The 26,837-nt window shown below is 49.2% G+C and overlaps 2 protein-coding genes across 3 annotated transcripts; one reads left to right on the top strand and one right to left on the bottom strand.

Moving 5' to 3' along the window:
• Positions 1–468: 468 nt before the first annotated feature.
• LOC113605139 (serum basic protease inhibitor-like) lies at positions 469–5,514 on the top strand. 2 transcript variants are annotated; one of them, XM_027078205.1, is made up of 3 exons: positions 469–648; positions 4,279–4,470; positions 5,157–5,514. In XM_027078205.1, the coding sequence occupies exons 1-3, from the start codon at positions 555–557 to the stop codon at positions 5,240–5,242; spliced, it is 372 nt and encodes a 123-aa protein (XP_026934006.1). In that variant the 5' UTR covers positions 469–554; the 3' UTR covers positions 5,243–5,514. The 2 variants fall into 2 exon arrangements, with proteins under 2 accessions (XP_026934006.1, XP_026934008.1); XM_027078207.1 differs by having other exon boundaries at positions 484–648; positions 4,928–5,514.
• Positions 5,515–19,895: 14,381 nt separating this feature from the next.
• LOC113605028 (serum basic protease inhibitor-like) lies at positions 19,896–25,484 on the bottom strand. Its single transcript, XM_027078039.1, has 3 exons — positions 25,263–25,484; positions 20,935–21,127; positions 19,896–19,923 (listed from the first exon to the last, which is right to left on the bottom strand). The coding sequence occupies exons 1-3, from the start codon at positions 25,354–25,356 to the stop codon at positions 19,896–19,898; spliced, it is 315 nt and encodes a 104-aa protein (XP_026933840.1). The 5' UTR covers positions 25,357–25,484.
• Between the last annotated feature and the right edge of the window lie 1,353 nt (positions 25,485–26,837).

Here is a 26,837-nt window from a genome sequence, read left to right as displayed (position 1 = left end):
TCTGCTTGGACCAGTGCCAGGTAAAGAGCACGTTCCATCCAGCTGAGAAGCTGTGGCAGTGGTTGCAGGAAGGTGTCCTGTGCCACACCTGTCTTCTGAGGTTAGTGAATTTGGGGTGGGGGGTGAAAGGCTTTGATGCCCAGATGTGGTGACATCAGCAGGAGGCTGAAAAGGAGGACCTGAGCTAACACACTCCCGTTCACTTATCTGTCCTTTGATTTGCTCTCATTCACTCATCACCTGCCATGCACTGCTCTAGGTGCTGGCACGCTCCCTGAGTCAACATATTGGACAAAATTCCACCTGTGGAATCACAGTCTGTGTTTCCATGAGACCCACAGGCAGAGTCAAGTCTGAGAAGCGCTGTTACTGGGCATTTGGCCCCAGCAGGCAGAAGCAGGTTAGGTGGGGAGATTACGCAATAAACAGGACCCAGCCCAGCTCCACCCCTTCCTCACTCCCCTCCTCACTGCCTGTCCCACCCCTCAGCTGGGATATGAAAAGCTCTGTCAGCCCCCAGCTTTCCTCAGAAGCCCTCTTGCAAGGCCACGAACATGAGCCGACTCTGCCTCTCCATCGCCCTCCTCGTCCTCCTGGGCACCCTGGTGGCCTGCACCCCAGGGGCTGAACACAAGAGCCGTGCCAGAGGTAAGTCCCAGCTCACCTCTCCTCCACAGGCTGGGCTGGGGGGTGGGGTGGAGTGGGAATGAGGCGAGTCCATGGGAGGGGCTGGGGAGCAGGGGTGGGGTGGGTGCTGACAGCCTCTCTGGATTTCTCCTGGGAAGTTGGGCAGTTGTAACTCCAGGGACATTTCATGACTCTCAAAAGGAATCATTATGTTTCAGCTTTTTAAAAAAGGAACCCACCAAACCGTACCAGACCAGGGACTCTATCTCTGAGACTCTCTGTTCCTGGTCACTGCCTGTCCCTGAACCTCACTGTAGTGTAATGAAAAGATCCATATTTGATCCTTGTCCTGGTTCCTGGCCCAGATGTCCTGCAACACTTGGAATTTACTGTCTTCTGTATGGTAATGCGATGAGTCAAGGAAGGGGACCCAGGATAACTTAAGGATGGGGCCGGTCTCCAAAAAGTCTCATCAGGTGATTAGAGAATTAGAACTTTCAACCCGTAGTACTTCTGGGGAGAGGAGAGGGTTAAGTACCGAGGCTGAGTTCAATCATCAGTGACCAACGATTCAATCAATTTGCTGACCTATTGAAACCTCAATAAAAACCCCTAAACTTTGGGGTTTTGGAGAACGTCCAGAGTGGTGAACATTCAAGGTGATGTGAGGGGAGAGTGTCCTGAGAGGGCATGGAGGCTTTGCACCCCTCAACCCCCCTTTGCCCTATGCGTCTCCTCCGTTCAACCTGAGCTTCAACCTTTGTAATAAACTGGGAGCAGTAAGTGAGGGGCTTCCCTGAGTTCTGTGGGTGGTTCTAATGAATTACTGAAAATGGGAAGTGGGGTCATGGAACCTCCGAATGTATAGCAAGTTTGTCACACGTATGGGTGACCCCGGGACTTGTGACTAGCATTTGAAATGTGGGACTGAGCCCTCATATTGTTGAATCTGCACGAGCTCTGCGGTTTTAGTGTCAGAAGTGAATTGACGCGTGGGACGCCCAGTTGGCCTTGCAGAATTGGTTGGTGTCAGTAGGGACACCACATGTTTGCTCTCAGGGACGAAACCCGGAGTCACTCTCCCCTTTAATTTGGTGACGGTGGCTCGGGGGCAGGGTTGTGTTTAGTATGCGTCGGTGCTCCCAGAAACTCTTACCAGTTATCTGTATTTTCAGAATTCCTGGCAGAATCAGGTAGTTTATCAAATGGGTTGTGACACGAGAGTATCATGGTGACCTAAATACTTACGTGCTGTGTGTGCTGGGGCAAGTCGTCTGTGGTTTCCTCACCTGACTGGGGACACCTGTTGCACAGGTTCTCTGAAGGGATAACCAACCAATCATGAATTTCATAACCAATGATGTCCATTTTCCCCCAAGATGTATTTATCTGGAAGACGTAGTCTACTTATCTTTCCCTTCCCAGAAGTGTCAAAATATTTAAGTGTCAAATAATTTTTATTTAAGTGTCAAATAATGATTATTTCTTTATTATTAAAATTCATCAGAAAAGTGTGGGGCAGCTGAGCTTCTGCTCTGCCTGAGGCAACTACAGGGAGGGCAAGACATCTAGCACTGCTGTGAGTTTGTTCGTGGGCCTAAGGCTGTTTTTTTTTCCAGGCTGGAACAATATTACTCAAAACTCAATGCCCTTCCCCTTGCCCCCCTGTCTATCACTTTACTATCCTCTCAAAATATAGAATGTTAGAGCTAGATTCATAGTTATATAGACTTGCCTCATCATTAAATAGACTTTTCACTAACAGCAATTCAATGATATCCATTCTATTCAATGAACGTACACTTAGCATGAGCATGAAATGGGAGGTCAATTCCATTAACAATATTTCTCAAGTCCTTACAAGCATAGTTCTTGATGTGGGGAAACAGCTGTACACAAAATAGCAAACTAACTTGCCTCCTAAGGGGGAGACAGATCACAGAGAAAGGGGAAACTAATATGCCAGGTCGTGATGAATATTTTGAAGAAAGAGAGTGATGGGGATAAAGGAGGCTGTGCTCTTTCCACAGACTGGTCGGCAAACCTTCTGTGATAAGCAGGTGCTGGAGCAGAGGCTTCAGTAAAACGTGCCTGGTGTGTTTGAGCAGCAGCCGGGACCAGGGTGGCTGGAGCTGAGTGGGGGGCGGGTGGGGAGCGGAAGGGGATGAGGCAGAGGGGCCATGGGGCAGGTCGTGTAAGATAAGAGTCAGAATTTGACTGAGAGAGATGAGGGCTTGGTCATGGGAGCAATGGGATAGGATTCAAGTTGTAACAGGGTCCTTGCGGCTGCAGTGTGGAGAGTGGCCTCTAGGGGGCAAAGGGCAGAGACAGAAGCCCATGGGCAGGCTGCTGCAGGGGTGCAGGTGAGCCACGGTGGAGTGTGTACCTATGTTGTTCCCTGGGTCGATGCCAATTCTTCTGAATAACATGAATGCCTTGGTCTGTTGAGGGTTTTATGCAGGTTGTACTTCCTAGTCATGATTCATTAAATCATTGGCCTCTGGTGACTGTTCAAAAACAGTCCCTGTTTCCCTTTCCCCTCCCTGAGCGGGGCTGGGGGAGGCCATAGAGGAGGGTGGGAATGTAAGTTCCAGTCCTCTGGTCAGGCAGTTAGCGCCTGTGGCAACCAGCGCCCATCCTCGGGTTACTAGGGGCTTCCCAATAGTCAGTCACCTCCGTCCCATAACAAAAGACAACTTACAGCTCTCTTCACTTTGGCAATTCCAGGGGTTTTAGGAGTCTGTTACCAGAAATGGGATGAAGGACAAATATATATTTATTATAAGTCACAATATCAATATTCCCTCAATATTCCATTATTCCAGTCCCTATGAGGTAACCAAAGCTAACACACCGTTGTGTTTTCTTTCATGCCTTTCTCCGTTACATCGTGATTCCTTCACACTTTTTTTTTTTTTTTTTTTTTTGGCTACACCACTCAGCTTGTGGGATCTTAGTTCCCTGACCAGGGATCGAACCTGGGCTCCCTGCAGTGGAAAAACGGAGTCCTAACCACTGGACCACCAGGGGATTCTCTTCACACTTATTTTTTTTTTAATAGTGGAAACTTTCAACCATTCAATTAAGTACAGAGAATAGTATTATAAACCCCATTTACCCATCATCCGGCTTCAACAATTATCAGCATGTGGAGAATATTATTGATGTGGGTCCTCTTTTCTTTGTAGACTGTTTCAAAACTAATCTAAGATATTATGGCAATTAATCCATAAATATTTCATGGGGAAGATATAATTTTTTTTTTGCTGTACGCGGGCCTCTCACTGCCGTGGCCTCTCCCGTTGCGGAGCACAGGCTCCGGACGCTCAGGCTCAGCGGCCATGTGGGATCTTCCCGGACTGGGGCACGAACCCGTGTCCCCTGCATCGGCAGGCGGACTCTCAACAACTGCGCCACCAGGGAAGCCCAGAAGATATAATTTTTTAAGATGATTACTATATCATGGTCACACCACAACATTAATAGTAACGTGTTGGAGCACAGACCCTCGACTGGCCTTTTCACATTTCACACCCCTGCACCCCAACATTCTCTATTGCAAACAAGCAGGGTGTTGCTGTTGTTGACCTTATAGACCAAGCTTTGATGACCATCCTCATAACTGACCTAGAGTCCCTCCCATCCTTGCAGACCCACCGCCCGCCTTCTGCCTGGAGCCTCCCTTCAAGGGTCTCTGCAAGGCTATCTTTATCAGGTACTTCTACAACGCCACCTCCAGGCTCTGCGAGACCTTCAAATATGGCGGGTGTGACGCCAAGCAAAACAACTTCTTGACGTCAGAGGACTGCATGAGGACCTGCGGTGGTGCCGAAAGGCCCTGGAGTAAGACAGGGGCAGGCAGGGTGGGAGGGGAAGGGCTGGGGAAAGAGGAGGGGCTCAGGGGGCCACCCACCATTCACAGCTGCACAGTGTCTTTCCTCCTCGCTGCCTCCCAGGAGAAGTGGCTCAGTGTCCTGTGAAACCACACACTGAGCACATCCTCCATGGGCCAGCTTGGCAGAAGGTCACCCTAGAAGCCCCGTCATGAGAATCGGAGCCTCCTCACATGCTCCCCTTTTTCAGATGGGAACACTGAGTCAGCCACCCTGCAGAGCAGGTCTGCAGAGCTCCTGAGCTCCCCACCTAGGCTTGGAAAACTCACTTCCTTCTTGTTGGTCATCCTGGTCCTGGGAGCACTGTGGTTGCTCATTTCTGGGATGGTCTAGGACCCAACAGAGTGTACCGTGTCCAAGTCTGGGGCTTCAGAGATGTCATTCAGCCAGTCCCTTTCTTTTTGCAGAGGACCTGTGAACCGTGCTCCCCCAACATGCTGAAGTCCAAGGAGGACCCACGCAGGGCTGGGCTGTGGCTGCTTCTGAAACAGTTCAGCCTCCCCGGCTTCCTTCTCAACCCCACCCTCCTCAGCAGAACGCTGCCTCTTTCCTCCCCCCATGGGTCTAATTGCTTTAGCTCTGTCTCATCCAGTCGGCTCTAAGCGCCATGAGAGACAGTCTTCCCTTTATCCCTAGCGCTTAGCATGGTTCCTGGCACAAAGGAGACGGTCCATAAATATTTGAGGAAGGAAGGAAGGAATGCAGGAGCACATTCCTCATGACTGGAGTGACTGCAGGGCCTGGGATTTGAAGCAAGTATTCTAACCCTAACCCTCATCCTCACTGCATCCTCACCTTCATCCCCCACCCCACCATCACTGCTCTCCTTGTGGGTATCGTTGGTAGAATTTCTGGAATCTAGCTCTGAGAATCAGTGATGGCAGAGGTCTTTCCATTAAAGAAGTCCCTTTCCCCCACTGCGATGTTGAACATTTTCCTATCTGTCATTTAAAATTCTACATCCTTATAATCAATAAATTAATTTCCTAATTGAGCTAACTTGCGTGGAATCTGATTTTTGCACCTAAGAACCTTATCCAACACTGTCCACGGAGATGGTGGCCCTTCTCATTATTCTGCAGAGCAGTGGACTCCTCCCCTTTTTCTGCCCTTAGACTGGGCCCTACCAAGTATTGGAAGAAAACCTATTGCAATGCCATCTACCTCTTAATGGACACCCCAAGCTACAAAAATATCTGGGAGACACCTCAACATGAAAGCTTGCTTTCTTTACTTCTTGGGCCAGGTCAAATTTTGGGGCAAGTTGTTCTCCTGGACTCTTAGAAGGACAAAAGAAGAAGCATGAGGTTCAATTGTCCATTTTTCCAAGGAACACCCTTCCGCAAGGTCATCTGTATGGAGAGGGGGCTGCTTCTGTTAAAGAAGGACAACTACCCTTTTTTGTGAGACTGGCCATGTGCCAGGCTCTGTGCTTGTCATTTTCCCCAAATTATTTGTTTGTATTTTCCTAATGATACTGAGAGGGAGGAAATGGGAGCATGGAGATGTCAGTTAGCTGGAGGATTAGTTTCCTGGGGCTACTGTGGGAGCCGAGGTGGAGGCCTTGGCTGTCACCTGAAGAGGTTAAGGCCAGCCTCCCTGAAGAGGTCAAGGCCAGCTTCCCTGAAGAGGCGATGTCTGAGCTGAGTTTGGAAGGGTGAGTTGGATTCTGTCAGGTAGAGAGAAGAGGGCAAACAGGAGCTTTGGGGCAAGACAAAGAGGCAGAGATGAGAACAGAGATTCTACATCTGTCCATGTCCCAGATCGGAGTCTGTGTTGGTTTCCAAGTAGCCTTTGAGCATCACGAGGAGACCCCAACTTGTTCCTCGAAGTCCACCCAACCCTGAACACGATGAACCTGGGAGTCCCCCTGTACAGAGTAGGGGAACAGAAGTTCCCTAGGAGGGGTGGGGGAACCACCGTATTTGCATGCGAGCCCTGGTTCCACAGCTTGAGTTTTCCGCTCCCTCCTGCTAAGTCCCAGCTCCTGAGGGGAGTGAGGCAGCCGCTTTTGTCATCTCTAAGAAACAGACCCATTAGAGCTGAGCCATGTGGGTGTGTAGAGGTACCAGTGGAAGAGAAATTAGGTTTTGGAAAAACACTGGAGAAGGTTTCTGAATAATTAAATGTTAAATTTTCACAGAAGGTAGCTAGTCAACCAGCCTCAGTGTTTTTTACCTCCTGCTAGGGGGAGCTCACTTTCTCTTGGGTAGCAGGTGCCAGCTGGTAGCATTCATGAATAGAACCCTCTTCCATCCTATTGAACCTATAAGAGTCCCCCTCCTCTCTGGCCCTGTGTTTCCACATTGGTCCTGACTCTGCTCCTAAGAACCCTACAGACAAATTCTGCTGTCTTTGTTAGTTCTACAGACATTGAGAGATGGCCGTCAGGGAAGTACCCCTCCACCACCACCCAAGTCTCTTTTAGTTTCTTAACATTTGCTAAGTCCCTTTCACAGTCTTTCAGATTCTCAGGACTGAGTTAAGGGAATGACTCTTTAGAGCTCCCTACAATTTATGCTGCTAGGATGGTTGGCACCTTCCTGAGGTGCCCCCTCACTGGGCTGGAGATGAGGTTAGTGGAAGAATAAGAGGATGGTCAGTAGGATCACAGCTCCCGGGTCACCCTCCAGTCTTTTTTTTGTAATTTATTTAATTAATTAATTTTTGTCCGCGTTGGGTCTCTGTTGCTGCGCGCGGGCTTTCTCTAGTTGCGGTGAGCGGGGGCTACTCATTGTGGTGGCTTCTCTTGTTGCAGAGCACGGGCTCTAGAGCGCAGGCTCAGTAGTTGTGGCACGCGGGCTTAGTCGCTCCGCGGTATGGGGGATCTTCCCGGACCAGGGCCGAACCCGCGTCCCCTGCATTGACAGGCGGGTTCTTAACCACTGCGCCACCAGGGAAGCCCCACCCTCCAGTCTTGCTTTTCCCAGTAGGTCAAGAGCTGTAGCAATCAGATACTGTGGAAATATGAACACCTAAGTGAGGGTGGCTGAGAGGAGCGGGTAGGATGTAGGTGGGGCAGGAATCCAAGGCTTATGGAGGTATCTCCCAGGATGCACCCCATTTCAAGTTCATTATTAGACCTTCCCCGCTGCAAGGCGTTGTGGGAATGACTTGTTTAGAATCCACTGGGTTCTCAGTCAAAAGGAGGTCCCAGCTCTCCCAAGCCAAGCCACTTTGACAATGTTTTCATGCCTCTGCCTCTAGGAAGACGTGAGCTGGAGAGACCTTTGGAGAACAGTGTCTAACTGCATCACTACAGATAAGGAAACTGATGCATAGAGACTCACATAGCAGGGTCTTTAAATATAAGAAAATAGAAAGAGCTGGTTCTGTCACTTACTACCTTATAGTCTTGGGAATATCTCTCCAAATCTCTGAGTTTCTCTTTCCTTTTTTACAAAATAAGGCTAATGATTCTACCTGTCAACGTCTCTAGCCACACACCTCCAGAAACACTCCTGTTCCTGGTTGAACCAGTTGGGTTTATTACTCACTACAGCAAGGAGAACACACACCTTGGGGAACCACCTAGCATCTCATTAAGAGGATGTTAGAAAAGACCTAAAGAAATGTGCTATGGTTGGGTGATTTGGGGAAGGTTTCAGGAAGCTCGCTCTGCTCTGGATGGATGCTGTCAGGAAGTGGGGCAGTTCTCTGACTATGTATCTTAATCTTAACTCTAAGAAGAGAGGACAAGATAGAGTTTAGAGCTGTATTTGGTAAAGCAGCATCAGTCACTCATATGAGGCAGAATAGGGAGATGCTTGGTCATTTTGGTGGCTTGTTAACTTAGCTTCTTTTGTCTGTGTTCAACCACGATTACACGGTGTCCATTTATTTATTTATTTATTTAGTTAGTTAGTTAGTTAGTTATAGCTGTGTTGGGTCTTCATTGCGGCATGCGGGCTTTCTCTAGTTGCGGCAAGCGGGGGCTGCTTTTCCTTACGGTGCGCGGGCTTCTCATTGCGGTGGCTTCTCTTGTTGCAGAGCACGGGCTCTAGGCGCGCGGGCTCAGTAGCTGTGGCTCACGGGCTCTAGAGTGCAGGCTCAGTAGTTGTGGAGCACGGACTTTGTTGCTCCATGGCATGTGGGATCTTCCCAGACCAGGGCTTGAACCCGTGTCCCCTGCATTGGCAGGCGGATTCTTAACCACTGTGCCACCCGACAAGTCCCACTTTTTGTCTTAACCCATCATGGGCACAGAATGACTTTGTCTGATACTGACATCCTATAAAATAGTTTATGTTCAGCAGGAGACATAAGGCCAACTGTGGTGCCGGTCAGCTCCTGGAAATCAGGGCTCAGTAGTTGTAGCTCGCGGGGTTTAGAGCGCAGGCTCAGTAGTCATGGCGCAGGAGCTTAGTGGCTCTGTGGCATGTGCGATCTTCCCCGACCAGGGTTCAAACCCGTGTCCCCTGCATTGGCAGGCAGAGTCTTAATCACTGCACCACCAGGGAAGTCCCATGGGTTTGTATATTTGTGAGGACCATGTTGGTTATGGTGCTAAAGTGTTTTGAATACCATAGACCAAAGCACTTGCCTAAAAGCACATAGACTTTTAGTTTTCTTGATTCCTGATTCCTTTGTAAATGTGCCGCCTACTGCATTAAAGACAGGAATAAATAGCCTTTGGTTTGTAGTGTCACCCACCTTTCATAAGCCCCTCAGGGAGTCCCTCAGTGTCCAAGGGGCATCACCGTCTGTTTCCTGAAATGGTCCCTTTCTTCCTCAGAGGTAACCTAAAGCCGTCTTGCTTCAGTGATAGGTCTCATCCAGGTCAAGTCCCTTGCCCACCCCATCCTGCCCTTTATTTGACCCTCTGGTTCCTCAAAAATGTAGGTGGGGTTGGGGACTTCTGCTGGTTCTCTTTGGGCTCAAGTCACCAGTACCTCAACCATTAGGAAGCACATTTTAAGGAAGGCCCTTCCTGCCCCCTGGTGGCAGCAGTGGGGCCTGGTGGGATTCTCTGAAGGCTGTAGGGAGGCACCCAGGGCCAGAGACGGAGATATCCAGGGAGACTGAGATCTGTGGTCCTAGGACAGGAGATGGGCATCCTCTGAGACTAGGACTCTGGTCCCTCACTGCCCAGCCGCCTCCCAGGCACAGGAGCAGAGAAATCAGGCATGTGCTCTGCACCAGAGGTGGACCTGAACTGCACGCGGGAGTGCCTCTCAGGTGGGGAATGCGTGGCCGACCTCAGGTGCTGCCAGGCCGGCTGTGCCACCATCTGCCAGATGCCCAGTGGTAACCCCGGGGGCCTCCACCAGGCAGGACGGGAGATGGTACTGGTAGGAGGTAGGAGCACCTGGTTCGGGGAAGTGGGGTGCTCCCAACTCTGGGACATCTGGCTGGGTGGAAGGAGACGGAAGCAGTTCAGCTGAGGCACTCCCTCCAGGGACCTTGGGGAGACAAGGCATCTGAAGTGCAGCGGGGGGAAGGGAGACCCCTGCACCCGGCTGGATTCAGTGCTCTAGCGCATGTCTTTGCTTCTGGGACACAATGTGGGGACTTCGTTGCCTGAGGTCTGGGGACCTGGTCTGAAGATTCCTCCCTGTGGGCCAGAGTCACAGAGAGGCCAGAGGCTGCTGAGGGGACTGACTCCCAAGGCCTAGGACACTCGTCGCACTCTGAGTCCCCCTCCCGGGCCTCCCCCACTCCCAGCACCTGGCCTGGCACCCCGAATTCCTCCATTCAGGCAGAAAGAGACTTTACAGATTTCAGAGACCGCCCAGGCCATCTTAAAGATGTGGAGTGAGCATCTGAGAGAGACGGGTTCTTGCCCAAGGTCACACCGCCATCCCTGGCTGGGCAGCAGTCCCAGCAAGAGGGTTCAGCTCTTGCCTGAGTGGTTTGAAGAAAGTCGGGATGCCTCCCTGAGCACCCCTCCCCCTTCCTCCTCTTTAACACCCTCTCTTCCACTCTAAGGATTGAGTGAGAGAAAGCATGTGAAGCTTGCCTGTCATAAAAAGCACTTTCTGGAGTTTAAGACTGGCCAGCAGGCCATGGGAGCTCCCATCAGGAAAGGATGCATGGAATCCAAGCTTTTCATTTTTCAGAGGCAAAAACTGAGGACCAGAAGCAGGGATATGACCTGGGTCCCAAAGTGCTGGTGTCACTGGTCTTTACCCAGAATCTAGCCCCTGTGATGCTCCCTGTTTGTTATTTGTCTGAAGATGCCCCCAGGGGATGGGAAGGTTTGTAATTAGAGACTCAGTCACTTGAGCAGGGAGATGGGAGGTGGAGGGAGGACAGGCCCGTTGGGGGCTCCCGGGTCTGGGGGCCTCTAACCTGGACCAGAGGGAGGAGGATATTGGGAGAGAAAGACAGACACATGAGAGAGGAGGGGGGAGAAAAGAGGAGTCTCTGCTGCTAGGGGGAATCTCTGCTGTTCCCTGGTCTCAGATGGACAGACTGAGGCAGGAAGAGGGGCAGGACCAGAGGGCTTCCTGAGCTAGAATCCTAGTTGTGCCGTCTGCTGGTTGTGGGTCCTGAGCAACTCGCTTCACCTCTCCGAGCCTCTGCTTTCTCGCTGGCAAAATGGGATGAGAATCCCAGATGTTGTAGGGTCGACATGAGGCTAAATGAAATCATACATGTGAAATGTCTCAGGAGAGAGCAGACCCTCCACACACAGTGGCTTCTTTTGCAAGCACCCCACTCCCTCTGAGGGATTCTCCATCTCTGGCCCTGGCGCCTCCTATGGGCCTTCAGAGAGCCCCACCTCCAGGCATGGGGTCCCTGCACCCCACACAGGACTGACCTAGCCCTTGGCCTCAGAGCCCTCAATCCTTAGGTGACCCCGCACAGCTGAGTGTCTAGGAGCTTCTGATCTTTAAGCAGGAGGTCCCCTCTCTGGCCACTGAGTCTCAACCCTTAGCACAGAGCCTGCTCTCAAATGTCAGCCTTCAGTGTCTCCCCACCTCCAGCACATTGGACCCTACACCTGAAGCTCCGAGGGTCACCAGTTTTAGGCACCAGAGACCCCCAAATTTTATTCACCAAGGGTCTCCCCACTCTGGTCGTGGGGAGGCTCAGTTCTCTGTTCCCAGAACTAAGCCTTTGCCAGACTGTGCCGGGCCTCTGCCCGCCCCACCCACCTGGGAGCTGGGGGCAGGCTCAGCAGCAGGCCAAGGAGGAGGGCGGCAGCGAGGGGACCAGGGCTGCACATAGGCATGATGCTGCTTGCGGCGGGCGCAGGAGCGAGGGGCTGCCCAGGTGGAGGTTTTAACGGTGTGCCTCGGGGGTAGGTGGTGGGGGAGTAGCCTTGGGGGGGCAGGTCTGAGTCAGCTGGAGTAGAGGGCTCAGCAGACAAGGCAGGCGGGCCGGCTGCCACCTTTGCCATTTCCCAGTCCCCGGGGATCAGGTGTCACCCTGGCCCCGGTGGGAACCAGAAACCTAAGCTGCTTCCAGGCCAGGTGCAGTTCAACCAGCTGCAGCTGGACCCTTGTCCACTCCTGCTTCTCCACCTCCTTCCTGGGGCCCGTGGGCAGGGCAGCAGGAGGCCAAGAGCTAGACTCAGGGGTTCCTATTCTGAGACTGAGAGGTCCCATGGGAAGGTCCTACCCAAGTCCCATTTGAAGCTGTAGAGAAAAGGTTTGATCCCAGGTCTCTATCCCACCAAGCCCTTGTTTTTTCCCTTCCATCATATATATTGCCCAGGTGTCTCCTTCGTGACACATCTAGGGTGCACAGTTGGTGTAGAGAAAGTAACAAAAGGAGCCCTCGACACTAGCCTTGGGGTGAAGGGTCTGGGTTTGTCTCCCACCTCCACCACCTCCCAGCTGAGGGACCTTGAATGAATCACTTCCTTGTTCTGAGCTGCCACGTTGTCATCTCCAAAGATTGGTGAGTGGTGGATTTCCCTGGGTGGCGCAGCGGTTAAGACTCTGAGCTCCCAATGCAGGGGGCCCGGGTTCAATCCTTGGTCAGGGAACTGGATCCCACACTCATGCCACAACTAAGAATTCATATGCCATAACTAAGGAGCTGGCGAGCCACAACTAAGGAGCCCGCCTGCTGCAACTAAGACCCAGCTCAACCAAATAAATAAATAAAATATTAAAAAAAAAAAAGATGTGTGAGTGGTCCAGAAATGGTGTCTCCTGTTAGTAAGGAGACTGCTGGGTACACACCAAGCTTTAACGTGCAGGCTGCTAAAGGCCAAAACACAGTTACCCAGCAAGAGGTGCCTTCAAACATCCTTCCTGACCCAAATTCTGAGGTCCTTAAGCCCCAGGAAGTCTTTGCTGCTGGAGGGCACAAGGGGGCGGGGGCAGTGACCATTGGGATGACAGGTGAGTCGGAGCTGGTGACAGAAGCACATCCAGCCACTGTCCCTACAGATGGGTCCCAGGGGAAAGAGGGGAGAATGCCTCCCCAATTCCCATGTTCAGCCTGGGGACTGGAGACAGGTGCTGGTTGGGAGGGGCCAGGGCTGTTTACTCTGAGCACAGGGAACAGTCCACAGCCAAGATGCAGGAGCCAGGTAGGGGCACAGCCCAGGGCGGCTCCTGGAACTCAGTCTAGGGCAGCAGAAGACACTTTGATGAGCAAATGGTCTTAGCCTGTGGACCCAGCTGCCTACTGGACCTTCAGCTTTGGACACTGCTGCCCACGGATTTCTTCTGGCACCTAGCCAGCTCCCCAGGCCAGGAAACTTCTTGGCCTTGCCCCTCCCCAGCGCTCTTGGGCCCCCCTGCTGACTTGATCTCTTTTACAAGAATGTGGATTTTGTGAAGCCAAGGGGATGGGGCGGGGCACACGGATGGAGGAGAAAGTTTTTGCCTAAATGTTTTACCGGCGCTGTGGACTCAACATTGACCAAACTGAACTCTTTGCCCTTCCCGCAAGGACTTGCTTCGCCTCCCTTCTCCCAGGAAGCTGCCTGCTCTCCGTGCTTCTTCCCTTTCCTCGCCCCCGGGAGCAATCTCGTAGCAAAGCCTGTTGGTCGTTCCTCCTCACTGCCTCCTCTGCACCCTCTGCTCTCTGCTGAGTCCAGGCCACTCCTGTCTCCCCTCTGGACACTTGTCACTGAAACAGGAGGAAAGGGGGCAGTGTACAACGTTTAAAAGAATGACATAGTCATAGGACATGACAAAAACTGGTTAGGTCCAAGATGGCAGACGATTCGACTCCGAGTAGACCTTGAGCCTCATTATACGCTCATTGTAATACATTAGCATACGCCAAATGACACGCCCACCAGCTCCACGACAGTTCCAAGGCCGACCATCAAAGGTCAAAAAGTGCGCGGTGGCCCAATTCTTGGAAATCTCTGACCCTTCCCCCAAATAGTTGGAATAATCCTCCCACTTCGAAATTACCCAGCCCATAAAAACTAACCACACCATATTTCGGGGCCTTTTGCCTCCTGAGATGACCCACACTCTGTCTGTAGAGTGTGCTTCTCCCAAGGCCGTTCTCGCATTTTGGGATAGACCGAATTCTGTCTATGGAATGTGTGTCTCTCTAAATAAATCCACTTCTTATCTATCACTTTGTCTCTCACTGAATTCTTTCTGTGATGAGACTTAAAGAAACTGAGCTTCATTAAGCCCTGAGACCAGGTGTGTGATTTCAATTAAAAGACCATGGGTTCAAGTCCCAATCTGGGTCACACGGTTTCATCACAACCCCACTGCCTCGGCCCCGCCCCTCCTCTCCATCCTCCACCAGGGCCTCCTAAGATGTCCAGGTCCTTCCTGTGGCCTCGGGTAAAGCCCCAAACTCTTAGCTCATCTCACAGGGCTCCTCAGGCCTGGTCCTTCAAGTCTACACCCAGTGCCATGTCGTCCCGTCCTCCCACACATTCTCACACACCTTCTCCTCCTCGTTCCTCTCTTGCTTTTCCGTGTGCTGAGAACTTTCCCCACCTTCCTCTCAGGCCTGTTGCTCATCCCTCAGGCCTCAGCTGAAAGTTCACTTCCTCAGGGCGTCCCTCCATGCAACTCCCACCACCTCCACACTTGTCCAGCCCCCTGCTAACCCCCCCCTTCACACCCTGTGCTTCCTTCTCAATAAAGTGATCACATTTCTTTCTTTTCTAAAAATTAATTAATTTATTTACTTTTGGCTGTGTTGGGTCTTTGTTGCTGCATGCGGGCTTTCTCTAGTTGTGGCAAGCAGGGGCTACTCTTCATTGCAGTGCACGGGTTTCTCATTGCGGTGGCTTCTCTTGTTGTGGAGCACGGGCTCTAGGCACGCGGGCTTCAGTAGTTGTGGCTCGCGGGCTCTAGAGTGCAGGCTCAGTAGTTGTGGTGCACGGGCTTAGTTGCTCCGCAGCATGTGAGATCTTAGTTCCCAGACCAGGGCTTGAACCCAAGTCCCCTGCATTGGCAGGCGGATTCTTTTTTATTTTTTTAATTTTTAAATTAAATTAAATTTATTTTTTATACAGCAGGTTCTTATTAGTTATCTATTTTATACATATTAGTGTATATATGTCAATCCCAATTCATCCCACCCCCACCCCCACCCCGCCGCTTTCCCCCCTTGGTGTCCGTACGTTTGTTCTCTACATCTGTGTCTCTATTTCTGCCCTGCAAACCGCTTCATCTGTACCATTTTTCTAGTGGCAGGCAGATTCTTAACCACTGCACCACCAGGGAAGTCCGGTGACCACATTTCTTATTTGTACATTCTCTCAGAATTTCTTGCTGGAAAATGGACTACAGGAGAGAAGAGACTGAGTCAGCTTTGTGTACTTCAGTAGCTGAATAAATATTTTAAATTAATTATTCATGTTAACCTATGATTTATAAACCTACATTGTGTACAACAACAACAGCTTTTAAAGGCAGCTACCAAAAGACTTCAATATTCCTGCCTCCCAGGGAAGGGGGTGTGCGCAGCTTCAGGTGGAGGGCGCACTTCCTCATGCTGCCTCCAGGGGGAAGGCAGGGCCTTCCTTAAAGTGTGGTTCCTAATGGCTGAGGAACAAGTGACCTGATCCCAAAGAGAATCAGCAGAAGCCCCCAGTCCCACCTACATTTCTGAGACACCAGAGCGTCAAATAAAGGGTGGGATGGGGTGGGCAAGGAACTGGAACTGGGTGAGACCTATCACTGAAGCAAAAGGGCTTTAGGTGACCTCTGAGGAAGAAAGGGACCATTTCAGGAAACAGTGACACTCCTTGGGCACTGAGGAATTTCCTGAGGGGGCTTATGAAAGGTGACATCCCCCCAAATTCTCTTTGTTCTTTTTTTTTAAATGCAGTGGACGGCACACTTTAAAAGCAGCCAGGGGGGCTTCCCTGGTGGTCCAGTGGTTAAGACTTTGCCTTCCAATGCAGGGGTGTGGGTTTGACCCCTGGTTGGGAAACTAACATCCCACATGCCTCGGGACCAAAAAACCAAAACATAAAACAGAAGCAATACTGTAACAAATTCAATAAAGACTTTAAAAAGTCTGCATTAAGAAAAAAGAAAAAAGAAATCTAAAAGCAGCCGGAAACGAAGGAAACTAATACTCCATGTGCTTTTAAAAATGGGGTGGTCACAAAGCACTGAGCTGATCTCCCTGTGCTACGCAGCTGCTTCCCACTAGCTACCTATTTTACATTTGGTAGTGTATATATGTCCATGCCACTCTCTCACTTCGTCCCAGAGGGGTGGGATAGGGAGGGTGGGAGGGAGACGCAAGAGGGAAGGGATATGGGGATATATGTATACATATAGCTGATTCACTTCGTTATACAGCAGAAACTAACACAGCATTGTAAAGCAATTATACTCCAATGAAGATGTTAAAAAAAAAAAGTGGATTGGTCTGCACACACAAAAATAAACTCAAAATGGCTTAAAGACTTAAACATAAGACATGATACCATAAAACTCCTAAAAGAGAGCATAGGCAAAACATTCTGACATAAATCGTACAAACGTTTTCTTAGGTCAGTCTCCCAAGGCAATAGAAATAAAAACAAAAATAAACAAATGGGACCTGATCAAACTTACACGTTTTTGCACAGCAAAAGGAACAATAAAAAAAAAAAAGACAACCTACGGAGTGGGAGAAAATATTTGCTAATGATGCAACAAACAAAGGATTGCATCTTTGTAAATGCAAATCAAAACTACGATGAGGTACCACCTCACACCGGTCAGAATGGCCTTCATTAAAAAGTCTACAGGCTTCCCTGGTGGCACAGTGGTTGAGAGTTCGCCTGCCGATGCAGGGGACACGGGTTCGTGCCCCGGTCTCGGAAGATCCCACATGCCGCGGAGCGGCTGGGCCTGTGAGCCATGGCCACTGAGCCTGAGCGTCCGGAGCCTGTGCTCCGCAACGGGAGAGGCCACAACAGTGAGAGACCCGCATACCAAAAAAAAAAAAAAAGTCTACAAATAACAAATGCTGGAGAGGGTGTGGAGAAAAGGGAACCCTCCTATGTTGTTGGTGGGAATGTAAGTCCATGCAGCCAATACGGAAAAAAGTATGGAGATTCCTTAAAAAACTAAAAATAGAAGTACCACACAACCCAGTGATCCCACTCCTGGGAATATACCCAGATAAAACTATAATTCAAAGAGATACATGCAGGGAATTCGCACAGCGGTTAAGAATCCGTCTGCCAATGCAGGGGACATGGGTTCGATCCCTGGTCTGGGAAGATCCCACATGCCATGGAGCAACTAAGCCCGTGAGCCACAACTACTGAAGCCCACGCGCCTAGAGCCCGTGCTCCACAACAAGAGAAGCCACTGCAATGAGAAGCCTGCACGTCACAACGAAGAGTAGCCTCTGCTCCCTGCAACCAGAGAAAGCCCACGTGCAACAATGAAGACCCAACACAGCCAAAAATAAATAAATTTATCAAAAAAAAGAAAAGACTATAGCCAAAAAGACTTAAAAAAAAATGCACAGCTATGTTCATAGCAGCACTGTTCACAATAGCCAAAACATAGAAACAGGGGCTTCCCTGGTGGCGCAGTGGTTGAGAATCTGCCTGCTAATGCAGGGAACACGGGTTCAAGCCCTGGTCTGGGAGGATCCCACATGCCGCAGATCAACTAGGCCCGTGAGCCACAACTACTGAGCCTGCGCATCTGGAGCCTGTGCTCTGCAACAGGAGAGGCCGCGATAGTTAGAGGCTCGTGCACTGCGATGAAGAGTGGCCCCCGCTTGCCACAAATAGAGAAAGCCCTCGCACAGAAACAAAGATCCAACACAGCAAAAATGAATAAATAAATAAACTCCTACCCCCAACATCTTCTTTAAAAAAAAAACAAAAAGCATGGAAACAACCTAAATGTCCATTGACAAATGAATGGATAAAAAAATGTGATACATATATACAATGGAATACTACTCAGCCATAAAAAGAATGAAATAATGGCATTTGCAACAACATGGATGGACCTAGAGATTATCATACTAAGTGAAGTGAGTCAGAAAGAGAAAGACAAATGCCATATGATATCACTTCTATGTGGAATCTAAAATATGACACAAATGAACTTATCTACAAAACAGAAACAGACTCATAGAACAGACTTGTAGTTGCCAAGGGGTTGGCAGGGAAGGGGAGGGATAGGCTGGGAGTTTGGGGTTGGTAGATGCAAACTATTACATTTAGAATGGATAAACAACAAGGTCCTACTGTATAGCACAGGGAACTATATTATATCCTGTGATACACCATAATGGAAAAGAATATAAAAAAAGAATGTCTATGTGTGTATAACTGAGTCACTTTGCTGCACAGCAGAGACTGGCACAACATTGTAAATCAATTATACATAAATTTTTTTAAAAAGTGGGTTGGTCAGAAGTATTCAAAGAACTTCAGCACCATAATCCATGTAGTTCCCAAAGTACCCGTGTTTTTCTTAAGGCAGATACCAGAATCCTATTTTGCAAAGAAAGAAACTGTGGCTCAGAGAGGTGAAGGGATTTGCCCAAGATCACACAGCAATATCCATACCTACTGAAGTCAAATTCTTCTAATTAGTAATAAGTCCTCTTCCATTACACTGTTATAAAATAATAATTATTAATATATTAAATTATTTGTTACAATTTGCAACTTATTTACTACCATTATTGTAATCAGAACAGTCATTCATTGAGGGCTTAGTCTCAACACTTGTGCAAAGCATTTTACAAATATCACATCCTCTTAATTCTCACCATAATTCTCTGAGATTGATAGAGAAGGAGAAAAGCAACCTCTGATTCGGGGGCTGACCTGGCACCATCACTGGCCTTAAGTTCTCCTGATGAATGTAAACATTTCACAAGACATCAACATCAAACAAGGCCATCCTGGGACCATGATATATCATGACAAAAATAGGACACTCTGTAATCATGTTTAAACACAGACAAAACCAGCTAAATTATACAAGCCACCCAAATGACCAAGCATCCCCCTATTCTGCCTCATATAAGTGACTGATGCTGCTTTACCAAATACAGCTCTAACTGCTATCTAGTCTTCCCTTCTTAGAGTTAAGATAAAGATACCCATTCAGAGAACTGCCCCACTTCCTGACAGCATTCATCCAGAGGAAAGCCAGCTTCCTGAAATCCTCCCCAAAATCACCCAACACAAGCCCACGTCCTATAAGTTCTTCCTAACATTCTCTTAATAAGATACCATATTGTTTTCCAAGGTGATTCCTATTCCTTGCTGCAGTGAGTAATAAACCCAACTAGTTCAACTAGGAATGGGAGTGATTTTAGTGGTCTCTGGCTAGAGACATTAGCAAGTATAAGCATTATCCTTATTTTATAATTAAAGAATGTAAAGCTCAGAGATGTTGAGAAATTTGCCCAAGACTACAAAGAAGTAACAGAACCAGCACCAATCTGTATCCTTTTTTATTTAAATACTACACTTGCTGTGGTCCCTGTGACTCACTTTCCTGTCTGTAGTGAAGCAGATACTCTCTGTTCTCCAAAGGTGCCTTCATCCCACATCTTCCCAGAGTCAGGAATAGGAAAACATTGTCAAAGTCACTCTACTTGGGAGAGCTGGGACCTCCTGTGTTAGGAAACTCATACAGCAGTTAAGTGACATCACTATGTCGCCATTTCCTCCCTTGAAGGATTCTTAGGATGATTAATCGAAGAATGCAGGCAAAATGCTAGCACAGAGCCTGGCGCACAAAAAGGGTAGTTGCCCTTCCTTAACTGTAGTAAGAAGCCCCCTCCCCACATGTGACCTCAGGCAAGGGGCTGCCTCGGAAAAATGGACAATTAAGCCCCATGCTTCTTCTTTTCTCCTTCTGAGAGTCCAGGAGAGCAACGTGCACCCAAATTTGACCTGGCCCAAGAAGTAAGGAACGAAAGCTTTCATGTTGAGGTGTCTGTCCCACGGGTTTTTGTGTAGCTTGGGGTGGCCATTAAGAGGTAGATGGTGCTGTAATGGGTTTACTTCCCATACCTGGTAGGGCCCAGTCTGAGGACAGGAAAAAGGGAGGTGACAACTGCTCTGCAGAATAGTGAGAAGGACCACCATTTCCATGGACACTATTGGTTAAGGTTCTTAGTTGCAAACAACAGAATCCACTCCAGTTAGTTTAATTTGAATATGAATTTATTGGAATATAAGACAGACAGCTTGAAGCCACAGATAGGAAAATGAGCAACATCACTGTGAGGGAAAGGGGCTTCTTTATTGAAAAGACCTCAGCCACTGTGAGGAATGTGCATCTGCATTCATTCTTTCCGTCCTCAAGTAATTATGGACCGTCTCCTTCGTGCCAGGAACTGTGCTTAGTGCTAAGGATAAAGGGAAGACTTGTTCTCATGGTGCTTAGAATCCACTGGATGAGACAGAACTAAGGCAAGGAGACCCATGTTGGGAGGAGAGAGGCAGGGCTCTGCTGAGGAGGGTGGGGTTGAGACGGACTCAGAGGAGACCACACTGTTTCAGAAGCAGCCACAGCCCAGCCCCGCGTGGCTCCTCCTTGACTTCAGGGTTTCGGGAGAGCACAGTTCGCAGGTTCTCTGCAAAAAGAAAGGAACTTGCTGATTGACATCTCTGAAGCCCCAGACCTGGACATCGCTCATCTCGACAGATCCTAGACTTTCCCAGAAATATGCAACCACAGTCCACCCAGGACCAGAATGACCAAGAAGAAGGAAGTGAATTTTTCAAGCCTAGGTGGGGTGCTCAGGAGAACTTTGGACATGCTCTGTAGGGTGGCTGACTCAGTGTTCCCATCTGAGAAAAGGGGAGCATGTGAGGAAGCTCAGATTCTCATGACGGGGCTTCTAGGGTGACCTTCTGCCAAGCTGGCCCGTGGAGGATGTGCTCAGTGTGCGGTTTCACAGGACACTGAGCCACTTCTCCTGGGAGGCAGCGAGGAGAAAAGACACTGTGCAGGTGTGAATGGTGGGTGGCCCCCTGCGCGCCATCTCTTTCCCCAGCCCTTCCCCTCCCACCCTGTCCTGCCCCCTTTCTTACCTATGGGTCCCCATGTGACCACCGCAGGTCTTCATGCAGTCCTGTGCTGTTGGGAAGTTGTTCTTCTTCCCTCGGCAGCCGCCGTATATAAACATGTCGCAGTGCCCGGACTTGGCGTTGTAGAAGTACCTGATCGTCCGGGCCCTGCATGGACCCGTGTGATGAGGTTCCAGGCAGAAGGCAGGCAGGGAATCTGCTGGAATGGGAGGGGATCTGGGTCAGTTATGAGGGTGGCCATCACAGGTTGGTCTACAAGGTCAACAACTGACACCACCAGTTTGTGATAGAGAATGTTAGCGTTCTGGGGGCTGGTCAAATTGAAAAGGCCATTTGACAACCTGCTTTCTGGGACATTAGTATTAATGTTGCTAGGCGTGACCATGATATGGTAATCATGGAAAAGTTTATATCTCCTTCATGAAGTATTTAAGATTAATTGGTATGATGCCCTTGATTAGCTTCAAAAAACTACCCATGTTGGGGCTTCCCTGGTGGCGCAGTGGTTAAGAGTCAGCCTGCCAATGCAGGGGGCATGGGTTCGAGCCCTGGTCTGGGAAGATTCCGCATGGGGCAGAGCAGCTAAGCCCGTGCGCCACAACTACTGAGCCCGAGATCTAGAGTCCGCCAGCCACAGCTACTGAAGCCTGTGTGCCTAGAGCCCGTGCTCCACAACAAGAGAAGCCACTGCAATGAGAAGCCTGCGCGCCGCAGCGAAGAGTATCCCCGCTCACCACAACTAGAGAAAGCCCGCGCGCAACAATGAAGACCCAACGCAGCCAAAAACAAACAAACAAAAAACTCTACCCATGTCAATTATATCTCAATAAAGTTGGAAAAAAAAAAACTCTACCAAAGAAAAGGAGGACACAGGTAAAAAATATTCTCCATATATTGGAGCTGGTACATGGGTTTTATAATACTATTCTCTGCACTTACTTGTATGGTAAAAGGTTTCCACCATTAATAAAAAAGTGTGAAGGAATCAGGCTGTAATGGAGAAAGGCATGAAGAAAACATACCAGTGTGTTCACTTTTGTTACCTCATGGGGACTGTATAAATTGAATATTGACACTATATTGATATTGTGATTTATAATAAGAAATATATACATTTGTTCTTTGTCATTTTCCTGGCACGGAGTTCCTAAAAACCTTGGTATTTCTTTTTCTTTTTAAGGAATTTTTTTGTTTGTTTGTTTTGTTTTACATTTATTTATTTTGGCTGCACCGGGTCTTAGTTGCAGCATGCAGGATCTTTTAGTTGCAGCATGCGGACTTCTTAGCTGTGGTATGCGAACTTCTTAGCTGTGGTATGCAAACTCTTAGGTGCGGCATGCATGCAGGATCTAGTTCCCCAACAAGGGATCGAACCTGGGCCCCCTGAATTGGGAGCAAGCCGTCTTACGAACTGGACCATCAGGGAAGTTCCTAAAAACCTTGGTATTTCTTAAATGCTGAGAGCAATAACGGTGTCTTTTGTTATGTGAAGTAAGTGACTTTTGGGAAGAACCTAGTAACACCAGAATAGGCTCTGGTTGCCAGGGGAAACCACTGCCTGACAGGCAAGTTGCAACTTTCATTCCTACTCTCCTCCAAGGCCTTCCATCCACAGTTCCCCAACCCCAAACCTCAGAGATTGGAGAGGAGCTGGAGGTCGAATAGTCACCAATGGCTAATGATTTAATGCATCATGACTAGGTAATGAAGCCTCCATAGAAACCTAAACACAGCAAGACATTCATGTTATTCAAAAGGACTGGCATCGACCCAGGGAACAACATAGGTGCACGTTCCATCATTGCCCACCTGGACCCCTGCAGCATCCTGCTCCCTGGGCCTCTCTGTCTCTGCCCTTCGCCCCCCAGAGGCCATTCTGCACACTGCAGCCGCAGGGATCCTGTTACAACTTGAGTCCTACCCCATTGCTCCCACGACCAATCAGTGACTCCCCATCTCTCTGAGTCAAATTCTGATTCTTATAAAGTCCTACTTGCCCCCATGGCCTCTCTGCCTCATCTCCTTCCACGTCCCGCCCCCCCGCACCCACTCAGCTCCAGCCACCCTGGTAATTGTTGCTGCTCAAACACACCAGGCACGTTCTTTCTGCAGCCTCGGCTCCAACGCCCCCTTATCACAGAGGGTTTCGCTGATCAGTCTACGGAAAGAGCACAGCCTCCTTTATCCCCATCACTCTCTACCTTCAAAACACTCATAACCTAGCAGAGTATTCCCCCCTTTTGCTATTGTCTGTCTCCCTCCTAGAAGGCAAGGTATTTTGCCATATTTTGTCTACAGTTCTTTCCCCACACCAAGAACCATGCTTCGTAGGGACTTAATAAATATATGGCAAGGGAATAAATCTTCCATTTCATGCTCACGTCAAGTGCACAATCACTGAATAGAATGGATATAACTGAATTCCTGTTAGTGCAAAGTCTACCTGATGATGGGGAAGGTCTACATAATTATCAATCTACCTTTAACATTCTGTATCTTAAAAGGATAATAAAATAATAGTCAAAAGGGGACAAAGGCGGGACTTCCTTGGTGGTCCAGTGGTTAAGACTCTGTGCTCCCAATGCAGGGGTCCGGGTTCAATCCCTGGTCAGGGAGCTAGATCCCACATGCTCCAACTAAGAGTTTGAATGCCACAACTAAAGATTCTGCATGCCCGCATGCTGCAACTAAAAGATCCTGCATGCTGCCACTAAGACCTGGTACAGCCAAATAAATAAATATTTTTTTAAAGGTTGGCGGGACAAGGGAAAGGGACTTGAGCCTTTACTAAGATTATATCAGCCTTGGTGCCAGGAGCAACTCACACAAGCATTGTGTTTCTTGCTTTCCCTGCAGTTGCTCAGCTCAGTGGTCCCACGTCTTTCTGATTAATTTTAATCCTAGAGGAATATCATTATTTAACACCTAAATATTTTTTCTTGCCCAAAGGAGGTGGGTAGAGAAATTTTTTCAGATTAACACATCTTGGTGGAAAACGGATAAAATTGGCCGTGAAATGTGATTAAACTCTTTAAATTCATGACTGGTAAGCTGTTCAAAGAACCCATGTAACATGGTTCCCCTGTTCAGTGAGGAAACTGCAGAAGACTTGCCCCAGGACACACGGCATGTGGGTCATAGGGTCAGGACAAGATACTATCATGTCACAACCCATTTGATAAACTATGTGATTCTGCCAGGAATTCTGAAAATACAGATAACTGGTAAGAGTTTCTGGGTGCAGTGTCCCATGTTCATTACTTCCCTATCTCTGAGTCTCACCTAAGCCCCTGAATCACAGGAAAGAGTGAGTCTGGGTAGTGACTCTACCAACATTAACCAATTCCCCAAACATCCACTGGGCATCCCACAAGTCAATTCACTTCTGACGCTAAATCTGTGGAGTGAGTGCAGATCCCACAGGTTGAGGGCTCAAGACTGTCCTTACTTCAAACGCCAGCCACGTGATCCCGAGTTACACTTGTAACCCACTGGCTAAAACTCAGAGGTTCCATGACCCCACCTCCATGTTCAATAACCAATAGAAGTGGTGACCGAAATCAGGAAAACCCTTTACTTACCGTTCTCATGTTATTATAAAGGGTAAAGCCCAGGGACAGCAAAATGGAGGAGATGCGCAGGGCAAAGGGGGAGCAGAGGTGTGCGGAGGCCCCGTGCCCTAGTGGAGCGCACCCCCTCACAGCACCTCCATGTGCTCACCACCCCGAAAGCTCTCTGGACCCCAACGTTTATGGAATTTTATTGAGGTGTCAATAATAGGCATATTGATTGAATCATCGGCCATTGGTGATTGGTCTCCAACTCAATACCCTCCCCTCCCCCCAGAGATGCTGGGATGTGGGGTGATGAAAATTCTAGCCTCTAAACACATGATTGGGTTTTTCTGGAGATGAACCCCACCCTGAAGGTCTCTCGGGTCCCATTCCTTTACTCACCTCATTGCCATAAAAAAGACAGTAAATTCCAGGAGTTTCAGGAGGTCTGTTCCAGGAACCAGGGCAAGGATCACATATTGATCCTTTTATTACACTACAGTGAAGTTCAGGGACACGGCACTGACCAGGAATAGAGAGTGTCAAAGATGGGATTCCTGATCTGGTAGAGGTAGGCGGGATATATATTTTAAAATTTTGACTTCTAATTTTTTTCCTGTTGAGAGTCATGAAATGCCCCTGGAGTTACAACTGCCCAACTTCCCAGGAGAAATCCAGAGAGGCTGTCAGCACCCACCCCAACCCTGCTCCCCAGCCCCTCCATGGACTCCCCTCATCCCTCCCCAGTCTGTGGAGGAGAGGTGAGCCGGGACTTACCTTTGGCATGGCTCTCGTGTTTACCCCCTGAGGTGCAGGCCACCAGGGTGCCCAGGAGGACGAGAAGGGCGATGGAGAGGCAGAGTCGGCTCATGTTCGTGGCCTTGCAGGAGGGCTTCTGAGGAAAGCTGGGGGCTGACAGAGCTTTTCACATCCCAGCTGAGGGGTGGAACACGCAGTGAGGAGGGGAGTGAGGAAGGGGTGGAGCTGGGCTGGGTCCTGTTTATTGCTTAATCTCCCCACCTAACCTGCTTCTGCCTGCTGGGGCCAAATACCCAGTAACAGCGCTTCTCAGACTTGACTCTGCCTGTGGGTCTCGTGGAAACACAGATTGTGATTCCACAGGTGGACTTTTGTCCAATATGTTGACTCAGGGAGCGTCCCAGCACCTAGAGCAGTGCATGGCGGGTGATGAGTGAATGAGAGCAAATCAAAGGACAGATAAGTGATCAGAAGTATGTTAGCTCAGGTCCTTCTTTTCAGCTCCTGCAGGTGTCATCCCATCTCAGCATCAATACCAGTCACCCACACCCCTACCCCTACCTAACTCAGAAGAAAGGTGTGACGCCAGGACACCTTCCTGCAACCATTGCCACAGCTTCTCAGCTGGATGGACCCTTGCTGTTTACCTGGCACTGCGGTGCAGGCTGAAGCTGAACTGGAAGAAGGCGTGTCCTCTGGGGAAGGAACCGTGTTTTCTGGGTAGAAAAAGGAGTAAGGGGTGTGGGCAGAGGGGAAGCAGGGAGCTGAACACGTCTCCACAGCATGACCTCCCACCGCCCCTCACCTGGTTTCAGAAACAGGAGAGCTGCCTGCCTGAGTGGACCTCAGGGGAGCTTGGAAGGTCGCCTGCAAGAGCCCCCCTCCTGCTGTCTCTCCGCCAGTGGTTTGGGCATTCTTGGACCTCAGTTTGGGTACCAGCTCTGTCTTTTCCTAACTTTCTGCCTGAGGACTTAAACCTCCCAGAGCCCCAGTATCATCAGGTGTCACCTGAGATCCGTGCTGCCCACATCACAGGGTTGCTGTGGAAGCAGTGGAGGCAACAGACATAAATTCCTTCTCCCTGCAAAGTCAAAGTCTTTGTAATGAAAATAATAGTAATGACAGCAGAAAAAACTTAGCTTCTTCTATGTGTCAGGCATTATCCTAAGCACTTGACACATATTAACTCATCAAATCCTCAAAAATCCTAAAAGAGGGAAAGAAACTGTTGGTATTTCCTCATGTTACAGAGGAGGAACCTGAGGTAACAGGAAATAATTTGCCTGAGGTCATACCTTGTAGAGAGAGTATCTGAACCCAGGGATCCGGCTTCAGAGTCTGTGCACATGCACTCTGCTGCGTTGTAAGCTGTAAACGATAGTGCACGTGTCCGGGCTTACACACCCGCAATCTCTTCACTCCCATACATTCACTCCCAGTTACACACATGTAGCACCAAGCCGCACACCCCCTCACTCATCTACACACAGACACGCATTCTTCCACAAACACACAGACACACACACACACACACCCTGCGCTCCACTTCCAGGGTCAAGGAGAAGGGAGCTGGCTCAATGCCCAGAAGCCCCA

Source organism: Aethalodelphis obliquidens, unplaced genomic scaffold, assembly GCF_003676395.1.
Source record: "Aethalodelphis obliquidens isolate GAN/ISIS:26980383/991018 unplaced genomic scaffold, ASM367639v1 scaffold42, whole genome shotgun sequence".
NCBI classification, from domain to species: domain Eukaryota; kingdom Metazoa; phylum Chordata; class Mammalia; order Artiodactyla; family Delphinidae; genus Aethalodelphis; species Aethalodelphis obliquidens.
This window is presented reverse-complemented; position numbering and strand designations above follow the sequence as displayed.

What these genes read in the sequence shown, in the direction of transcription:
- LOC113605139 (XM_027078205.1), top strand. Translation starts at nt 555, where the DNA reads ATGAGCCGACTCTGCCTCTCCATCGCCCTCCTCGTCCTCCTGGGCACC. An exon ending in ACACAAGAGCCGTGCCAGAG is followed by an intron (nt 649 to 4,278) that starts GTAAGTCCCAGC and finishes CCATCCTTGCAG; the next exon opens with ACCCACCGCCCGCCTTCTGC. An exon ending in TGGTGCCGAAAGGCCCTGGA is followed by an intron (nt 4,471 to 5,156) that starts GTAAGACAGGGG and finishes CTTTATCCCTAG; the next exon opens with CGCTTAGCATGGTTCCTGGC.
- LOC113605028 (XM_027078039.1), bottom strand. Translation starts at nt 25,356, where the DNA reads ATGAGCCGACTCTGCCTCTCCATCGCCCTTCTCGTCCTCCTGGGCACC. An exon ending in ACACGAGAGCCATGCCAAAG is followed by an intron (nt 21,128 to 25,262) that starts GTAAGTCCCGGC and finishes CCATTCCAGCAG; the next exon opens with ATTCCCTGCCTGCCTTCTGC. An exon ending in GGTCACATGGGGACCCATAG is followed by an intron (nt 19,924 to 20,934) that starts GTAAGAAAGGGG and finishes TCCTGTCCTCAG; the next exon opens with ACTGGGCCCTACCAGGTATG.